At 44.6% G+C, this 10,000-nt stretch overlaps 1 protein-coding gene across 2 annotated transcripts in view; it reads left to right on the forward strand.

Annotated features, from left to right (window-relative positions):
- Nucleotides 1–10,000, forward strand: part of SAAL1 (serum amyloid A like 1) — a 31,850-nt gene that overhangs the window by 8,944 nt on the left and 12,906 nt on the right. For both annotated transcript variants that reach the window (XM_085873111.1, XM_085873112.1), the window contains 5 exons: nucleotides 1,512–1,627; nucleotides 7,199–7,361; nucleotides 7,498–7,580; nucleotides 9,052–9,234; nucleotides 9,757–9,891. In XM_085873111.1, the coding sequence (XP_085729237.1) occupies nucleotides 1,512–1,627; nucleotides 7,199–7,361; nucleotides 7,498–7,580; nucleotides 9,052–9,234; nucleotides 9,757–9,891 (680 nt within the window). The remainder of the gene's footprint in view (nucleotides 1–1,511; nucleotides 1,628–7,198; nucleotides 7,362–7,497; nucleotides 7,581–9,051; nucleotides 9,235–9,756; nucleotides 9,892–10,000) is intronic.

The following is a 10,000-nucleotide window of genomic DNA, read 5'->3' on the forward strand; positions in this document are numbered from 1 at the left end:
GCTTGCTGATTGGACGGATCAGAAGTGGGCGTGTAGCATTCTTGATCCGAATTTTCCCTCGGAAAGGCCGCTATTTGCACTCGTGGCTCGGTGCGTATCGCTAAACGAGCCCAAGACAGCCCGACGCTCAGTGTTCACAGGTGGTGCAGGAATGGCCGTAGAAGGAGAGAGGTGAGGGTGGTGGAGGGTTTTTGGTGGTGGTTTGATGGTTATGGCGGTTCAAAATAAAGATAGAACAGAAAAACGGCTATCTCAAAGCGTCGCAGCCCGAATGAATCACATAAATTCCCTCTAAACAACGGGTTTGGGGCTAACTACACATGTACTTAGAGTTATCTCACCTACGGTCCCTGAATGGCGATTTGCGAATTTCCACAGCCATAACACTATGTTCCTCACCCCGGGGGAACTTTTTTGAGATGATGACCAAATGGTGTCTTGTTTCCAATTCACCTCCCTCATTATCTGGAATATGTATGACTTTTTTTCATTCAATGGCGGGGGATTCCCCATCTCTGATGGTATATTTAAGCCTTATGTAGATAGTGTGGAGATTTCTGTCGGGAAAAAAAAAAAGTCGACAAGATGCTTTGTTTGATTTGCTCGGTTTATGATAAAACACATTATTTAAGCAAGGTCCTACCAGACTCAGTGGCATAATTGTTCGAGTATCTGCTTTGAGTCTGGGCGGTCAGTGGTTTGAATCCCGGCTGAGTCATACCAAAGACTTTAAAATAGTACGTGTTGCTTCCTTGCTTGGCACTCAGCATTTTAAAAGGTTAGAGCGTGGACAAAGAACTATCGGTTGGAAACCATTGTGCAGGCTTGATGGGCAAAATGGCCTTTTACTTCATTGAAATTCCTTGTAAGGAAACTCATTATTATTATATATCATTTTTGTGCGCAAGATGTGCTAAGAATGGTAAGTTATTCGTGTCCACAAAGGATTACGAGTCTTTGAAGGCGAGACCTGCATCAGCAGACAAAATAAAAATAGGACCATGGATATGTTACTTATCTGGGCCCTGGCCTAATGTTGTAACCCAAATTTGGTAGCATTCTGATTGGTGGGTCTGGAGAAGAAGATTTTTGAAGAAATTTACCAAGTCAGCTCTTTTGACCTACTTAAAGTCACGTGACTAGGACGAGCTTTGCAAATGTTGCTGCCAAATTTCAGCCTGATTGGCCTAGCGGTTTGGCAGAGAGGTCGAAATTGGAGACGGACAGACAGATGATGCACAATGACAATACTTTATCTGGAATTCCAATTCCAGATAAGCTAAAAATGGATTTATCAACTAAAAGTTGGAGTGTTTACTTATCACTGTAGTATACGATGTGCAGCTTAGGTTTTGAATTTTTTTAAATGCTAGCTCTGACAAAGCACGAATGATCGAAACATCAGGAGCATCTCTTTTTTTTTTCACAGTGGTAAACATGGTCTTCTCAACTGTCATTTTTTTTCGAAATTGATCATTTGTGTGCCCATTTGCTCATTGTTGTTTCTGCAGGCTCATTTTGACTTGTCTTTCTCACAATGAGGCATCTAGCAGCTGGCTGGCTAAAATGAAAACGTTGGACTCTGTGTTTGACAACATCTGCTTCATATTGAAGAGTTCCACAAACGGTGAGTGATTTTGACCTGTGACCTTGATAGTATACTTCACTCCAGATTATTTTTGACCTCTGACCTCGTCGGAAGTTGTATCCCCATTCAACATTGTGATTATTTGGGAATGTAACATAATGCTATGTGGAAAAGTGGGGGAGGGGTGGCAGTAGATCCAATGTTCGAATGTAGCAAGATTATAGTATGGCCTTTTGTATTTCACATAGTGTAGATTTACTCTTGTAAATGGGAAAATGTCAGAGTAAGTCATCTTGTTTAACGTAACACTGAGGAGGCATCATATATAATTTATAGGCAGTCTAGCTTGGGATAAGATTGTATGTGCATAAACCTCCTGTTTGTTGGTGGGGCCAGTTGAAGACTTGCGGCCACAAAAAGGCCCAAAGAGGGAAGACTGCTATCTGGAGATGTGGATGCCCCCTCGCCTCCATGGTATCACTCCTGCCACCTTTCCAGTCCTGAGCTGTATTCCTGGGAAAGTCCTCCCCTCCTTCCCCTTTGTTAGTAAGAGTGTTGTTTGTCAGTAGTGTCACATTTGGGTTCGGATTAATTATTGATGTCTCACTGTGCAATATTTAAGTTTGTATATTCCCTCTCCCTTTACGTGTCTGTCTTATCGCTTGGTTTGTTCCGTTCCCCATGTCCCGCCCACCTCTTCTCCTCATATCTGTTTTCTTTTATTGAAAATGAGCAAATACAACGTGGTGCTTCACCGACGGGAATATTAAGATGGGGGAGGCTGGGAAGGGAGGGGGAGTGAGGATGGGGTGAGGAAGGGGGGGAGGGGGAGTGAGAACTTATCACACGTCACGATACACTGTGAGGGAGGAAGCAGCGAGGAGGATGGGGGTGAGTGGGGTGGTGGGGAGGGGAAGGGAGTGTTCTGGACATGCATTTGATAGAGGAACTTGAGGGAAAGCAGGGGAGGGGGAATGGTCCCCTCATGCCGGCATTTGTACAGGATTGAACGAAATTGGATATGTTAAAAACGCGTTTAAACGGGTCATACTAAATGCCCGGACACCCCTCAGACACGTCCGTGGGTGGAGAGGCTTCTGGGAGGAGGTAAGTGTGAGAGAAGGGGAAGGGAAGAAAGGGTGTTTGCCCTCAATCGTCAAAAAAGCTGCGCCAGTGTTTGTGTCTTAATTTAATTTCCACGCATAGGATAAGCTCTATAATCTCTTCACCTGAGACAAATTGCGGAATTGATCCGAGCAGCAGTTCCGACTGCTAAAAAAAGGAAAAAAAAGGCTTTCATTTGTCCACTTCACACATTCTTTGACGTGACCTCCGGAGAGTTGGATGGGGTTTGGGAGGAGGATAGCATGAGGGGAGGGCAAGGTAGCATGAGTGTGTGGAGGAGGGCAAGGCAGCGTGAGGGGTAGATAATCGTTCTTCACGAAATATAATCATCCAAACAGGAGAAAATAAATTTAAGCTTAATGCTTTGCATAAATAAATACATCTGTTTATAAAAATCATTGATTTTTTTTTTTATATTCAAATTTCACTCCAGATTTCGACATTTATTTAGTCCACGATATCCGATTTCTCAAATTGGATCTAATATTTTGATTACATACTTTAATTAGTCTGTCAATGTAGATTGTGTTTTCAAATCAAAGCATGTTTGAATAGGCCAAACAAAATAGCGAATTAAGACCCCAGCATGCTGACCAAGGATGGTGCCTTGCTAAAGGATAACTGAATAAGACCGTTAATTATCGTCAAAAGGGGTGTTTAAATTACCCCAAACACCCAATTTTCATTCATGCACTAGCTTGAAGTTCCCTTAGTTTGCATGCAAAGTTGCATGGTTTTGTTGTTATGGAGGAGGTGCGCACACACAGACACACTGACATTTATGACTAAGGATAAGAGATGTCTCGCACACATTCCTCCACCAAATTCAGCCTAATGGGGAATAACCTTGCGGAATCATAAAGTGAATCCTAGCACAGGGTAATTCGTATTTTAAACACAGTTTAGCTGAACACCTTTCACTTCACGGGATCGAAGATCTTGGCGCTGAGGCATATTGTGTTTGCCAGCCTCCAGCATGACTATAATTTTGGCCAGGTCCTTGAGATGGTCACATTGCGTTAAGTAAGCAAATGCTTAGTCCGACTCAAGCAAGGTCCTATCCCTAATCTTCATCAATGATCTCTCCAACACTGCAAAATCTTCTTCATCTCTCTGCTGTGACATTCCATATCCTTCGGTTGGCAGGCAGCAAGCAGCCTCTTCCCTCTCTTCAGACCTTGCCAAAATCACAAGCTGATCAAACACTTGGAAAATGTCTTTCAATCCTTAGAACTCTCTCTCTCTCTCTCTCTCTCTCTCTCTCTCTCTCTCTCTCTCTCTCTGTCTCTGTCTCTGTCTCTGTCTCTGTCTCTGTCTCTGTCTCTGTCTCTGTCTCTGTCTCTGTCTCTGTCTCTGTCTCTGTCTCTGTCTCTGTCTCTGTCTCTGTCTCTGTCTCTGTCTCTCTCTCCAAAAGGACCATCTTGCAAACCTTCCCGTCGACGTTCTTAACAATCCTCTTGAAGTTCAGTCATTCAATTTCTTGTGTCTATTCTCAACCATGATCTTTCTTGGTCAAACCACATTTCAAAGTTTGCTTCCAGTGCCAGTTGCCAACTGGGCATCCTCCGTCATGCAAAGTCCTTCCTTGGCACACTTGAACTATTATAATCCACCTACAAAGCCTTCATCAGCAGCTTCATGAAATACTGTTACGGATTTGGAAGCCTTTTGCACACAAACAGACAGCAGTCCCCGTAGCTGTTATTTCGATAAGTATGTGTATAGTTGGACTCCATCCCCTGTGTCTAAAGGGGATTTCATGTGTGCTGCGGGTTTATTTTTTTAGTTAGGTTTTTATCAACTACAACAACAACAGCGGACCGTCGCCTTGCTCCGCTGTGGCCTTTGCCCATGTGGCCTTAGGTGAGGAGGTAGGCAGAGCTACAATCGCCTCAGCTCCGACTCCGCCCCAGAAAGGTGGGAGTTGCCCCGCCTACTGTCGGCCTGTCCAATGAGGGACGGCCAGCGAATCGCGCGATACAACCGTCCAATCAGGAGGCGAGTGGCGAGGGAAGAAATCTCTCCCACCTCGAGAGAGCCAGAGTGATCGGCGTGTTCTGTCTGGCGGTCTGGGTCTGCCTCGCCTGCTGTCGACCGATCAGTGAAAGCTTTTTCGGGCTTGATCGCCGGTTGCCTCGTCATCTCTCACCTCGTCCACCTTCGTGCTGGCTGGCATCCGTCGCTCCTCCCTCGTCCCTGGTGCTTGGTGCTGCGTTGTGGCGGTGGGTTCGAGTCGCGCCACCGGACAAGCTCGACCAGACTGCACTAGGCGGACAGGTGCAAGCGTAGGCTCTTGCCCTCAGCTCGCCTTCCCTCCAAGCTGAAAGGCCAAAATAAGACGTGTGTGTGTGTGTGTGTGTGTGTGTGTGTGTGTGTGTGTGTGTGTGTGTGTGTGTGTGTGTGTGTGTGTGTGTGTGTGTGTGTGTGTGTGTGTGTGTGTGTGTGTGTGTGTGTGTGTGTGTGTGTGTGTGTGTGTGTGTGTGTGTGTGTGTGTGTGTCGCCGTCTGTAAGTAGAAACTGTTAAGTGCCTGTGTTCCTTGTAAATTGCATTTCTCATATTCGGTTTTAACTCTGCTCTTTTCGTGTTCCCCTGCCCCATTATAAATAAACCCCCAATTGTTCAATGTACCAGCTTGTTGTCTGTCACTTTCTTTCATTGACCCAGCACGGTGCGTATTGAGTATTTGGGAGACCGTGTGCCGTAAGTTGTCATTGGGACCGGCGCGGCTCTGGTAACTCCCGCTCAGTACGCCGGACCTGAGTCGGTACATGCGACTCAGTTCGGACATAGTCGGCCGAGGGTGTGGTTTCCCTGGTAGCGAGACTGCGTGAGTACTTAGGTAAATTGGAATTAGACAAGTGGACCCTACCTCACGCCGTCAAAATATTGGCGACCACAGTCCACTAAGGGACCCGTGACCTTTGGAGTTATCCAAGGGTTACGACCTTTCAATTTCAGTGTGTTGGCTCAGTGGTTAGGGTGGCGGCTTGGGATCCTCGGGTCCTGAGTTCAAGCCCCGTTGGCCGCTGAATTAATACACCAGGGGGTTGACTCAGCCTGTCATCCTTCCGAGGTCGGTGAAATTAGTACCAGTTCCAGTGTGTGTACTGGTAGAGGGGCACTGCATCAGTGATAGTCGCGCTTCAAGAAATGATAGCTACCCGGGCAGCTAAGCTGCCATACCACCACCACCACCAATTTCAGTGTTTGGTGGGAGACAGCCCGACTGCTCCATCTGGCGGTCGTCCTCGCCACCGAACCCCGGCCCATAACAATACCACTCTACCCTATGGGCTCGTGCCCCTGCCTTGCTTAGCTTGACGCCATGGAAACCAACGCCTTCAAGAACATTGGAATCTCCCACGATGAAGCCGAGTCTATGAGCCTATCATTTTGTGATGTCACGGCAGAGGGAAGTGTCATCAGCAAAAAATATATATATATATATATATATATATATATATATATATATATATAGGGTTTTCCAGAGTCAGAGAGATCACTGATGAAGGTCTGGAATAGGACTTGGCCCAGAGCACTGCCTTGAGGCACTCCAGCCTTGACAGGAAAAGGAGATGAAAGGATTCTGTTGAATGTCACACGTTGGCTATGAGAGTAGAGGAAGTCAGTAATCCATGTGTGGAGTTGGCCTTGGATGCCAAAAGCAGATAGTATGGAGAGAAAGACAGGATGGACTTCTTGCAGTGCACAGACTATACTTTTTTCAGCAAGTAATGTGCAATATCCACCCACCCAGAGGCTGGGTACTCTGCTAGTTTGAACAGAATTTTCATAATTGGTCACTGAATTGGTTTACCAATCAAAACATGGAAGCTTATTGTTTATTTGGATTTTGCAAGTATCGTGCTATGCATGACATCTTTCTTGTTTGTATGTTTTTTCTGACTTGTATTCATTCATAAACTGGTGGTTGTGCTCAGGATATGCATGGGAAGGTTTCAGTTGGTAAAATTAATTAATAGTCCAGGGAGTGATTGGGTTCAGGGTGGAGGGCTTGGGAGGATCCTGTTTCTGAGCACGCAGTCCATGAGTATGACGACTTGACACTCCCAGAATCCTGTCGTTTTTAAGTTTTCTGGCTTTGACACCACTCTGATTCGATGTTTAGTTTTGGGTTTGCAGTGATTAATCCACATCTCCAGCAAAGTGAGAAAAGAACTGCTCACTTTGACTAACACATATTGAGTCATTGGCTTTCTGCTGCCATGTGTCAGCATTTGGCAAAAACGATAAAGAAATGGTTGGATGTTATGGTGTTTGTGCAGACGATGGTTTGTTTGTGGTTTTTTGCATCATGTAACATTTACAAGGAGGAAACATTGCTTTGTTTTGACTGTTGCAGTATTTCCATTGTTCATCCTTTGGCATTGTAACCCATCATTGCTATGATTGTGGCAAACGTTTATTCTTGTATTGCTAGCACATAACCAAACATCTTCTCCCATCATGCCATTTTCTACCAGCTGATCTCCTGCTCAAAGTAGGAAAAGTTTTGGACAGCGCGTTCGATCAAGATGAAGAGCTGATGGTAAAGTGGGTGACGAAGAATAGCCAGGACGAGAAGAGCATTGACAACCCACCCTCTACCTTAGCATTGGCTCTGCTTGAAGCAATTTTGCAGCTGAGGTTCATTGCTTTACTGTTGAGGGATTCCTTGTGTGCTCCACCATGTTTAAACCTCTTGCGTCTTTGTTCTGATTCATCATTTCGCCCTTTATCTGTTCATGGTTACGATTTTTCCTCCCTTCCATTGGTGCTGCAGGACAGAAAGTCCAGAAATCTTGGAGGTTTACTTGCATGTTCTTCAGCTTCTCACAACAACTGATGAAGGATCTTCTGCCCTGTGTGAGTGCTGCCATTGTCTTCTCTCCCATGTCGACCTCCAGCCAGATTGCTCTGGTCTATTTTCACTACTAGCTGAGGGTTATGGAGGAGCTAGTTTCTCAAAGAAACATGAGACTTATTACGCTCGCCGAAGGAGAAGGTATTGCATTTGGGTCCGACTGTTTGTCCGCACAGAACTTTCGTGTTTTTCTCCACAACGGCTTGTCGGATTGAGACAAAATTTTCACCATTGGTGTAACTACTCGTGCAGAATGTTTTAATGATAATTATGATGTCATAGGTCATGTGGTGTGGCAGCCAGATTGGAAAAAAGGAAAAACTTTGGACCTCTGCATCTCTGAAACTGCACCAAGGAAAAAAATTGAAACTTGGCACATTGCAAATACTCCTCATGGGGAATGAGTGATTTTTTTTTTTATGACGTCATAGATGCCTTCGTTATGACGTCGTAATAGCATATGTAGAACGCCACATCTGATCAGTATGAAAAATTTTTGAGAGTCATCTAGGGATAAAATTGTCCACAAAATTTTTTTGATGATGTCATCGGTCACATCATTTGGCAGCCATATTGTTTAAAAAAAAACCTTCAAAAATCTTCTTAAACCTTAAAAAAAAAACACAATGCACCACACTAAACACCACACAAAACAAGTCCTGGTGAGGGTCTGCAATGTCATTGCTCTTTTTCTTGTTTTGCTCTTGTGTAAGATCAGATGATGAATGTACTGACCTTAAGGATATAACATTCTCCAAAGCCTAAGCACATGACAAAGGCTATATTTTGACAAAGTAGTTTTGATGGCAGAATAGTCTTCTCATTGTATTCAACTAGCAAAGTACCCGCCCATGGGCGGGTACAGTTTTCTGTTGAATGGCATTGGTCCCATCTCGATCGGATGAAATTGAGAAATTGACATTATCCGGTGACCTTGACCCCGTGACCTTTGACCTTGACCTTGATTCCCTTATGTCCGTTCCCAAGGATCACATGTGCCAAGTTTCATCTCATTCTATTCAACGGTTTGGCCGTCTATAAAGGACAAACAAACATGAAAAATTGACGTTTTAGTCAGTTTATGACGTCATAACTCGAAAACCGGAAGTCGGAAGTGAATGTCGTCAATGAACTGTCATTTAATTTTGATTATCTGTTGAATGCCGTTGGTCCCGTCTCGATCGGATGAAATTGAGAAATTGAAGTTACCCGGTGACCTTGACCCCTTGACCCCGTGACCTTTGACCTTGAACTTGACCCCCGCCCCCCATGTCCGTTTTCATGTCCCAAGGATCACTCATGCCAAGTTTCATCTCATTCCATCTAACGTTTCGGCCGCCTATAAAGGACGAACAAACACACATACATACAACCATATTCTATTTTTTTAGTATAGTAGATGTGTAATAAACATTTGAATTTGTTGCACCGTGATGAAGCCACGTCTTTGTGAATTACTTTGTGTTCCTTCAGTGAGGACGTCAGGCAAGGAATGCCAGGTGTGGCACCTTCTCTTGGATATCCTGACCGACCTTTGCCATCCCGCGGACCCCGTTGCTGCCCTTTTGGAGCAAAGGGTGTCATTGGCATGTATTCTCTCTGTACTTTCCACGATGCTATCCTCTCCAGGTGGACATCTCATCGATGTCGCAAACAGTAAGTGCTGAGAAATGCTGTGCTTACTGCTGCTCACCAGGGCTGAGACCAAGCCATGACACTTAAACATAATGCCCTGGGTTGGTGCAATACACAACTTGAATTGCACATGGATGATGTCTCTACCCGAAGGCAGTTGCATTGATTGGTTTTTTTTTGATGATTTATTTATTTATTTATTTATTTGAATGTGTCACACCTGTGGCGATGCACGCAATTGGCTGATTGCCGTGCCACTGATGTAGTAGCAAAATCGCATCTGCTTTTATATTTATTGGTTATTTGGTAAAAGTGGGTTTGCAGGATAACAGAGGATTTCACAACTTCTTCCATGAGGCAGATCTCGAGATTTGTTCAAATTTGCACCATTTTCTCAATTGGAGAATCGATATCTGAAAAAAAAGAGTGCCTCTACCCCAAAGGCAATATGGTTGGGGTGCTTGAACCACTGCATCAGCAGATTATCCCATCAATTACTGGTGATGTATGTGGCATCTCATGATTGCTCTTGTTGTCTTACAGGCCACGAGCTCCTGAGAGATATATTGACCATCTTCCAGTACCTGGCATTTGTAAAATGGTCGGGCAAGCCAAATGTTGACTGGGGAACATTGCCTTTAACACGGGAAAGATACAAGCGGTCCACATGGTCAACAGGTAGGATGTTAATCACCATATGTGTCTGAAGTTTAGTTCTTCACAAATGTCAGAATCATTTGACGATAATTGGTGTTGCTCTGACCGCTATTTCCACCTCCCTGGGACC

This window comes from Eptatretus burgeri, chromosome 3, assembly GCF_056783735.1.
Source record: "Eptatretus burgeri isolate ZD-2024b chromosome 3, Ebu_testis_v1, whole genome shotgun sequence".
In the NCBI taxonomy this organism is placed as follows: Eukaryota; Metazoa; Chordata; class Myxini; order Myxiniformes; family Myxinidae; genus Eptatretus; species Eptatretus burgeri.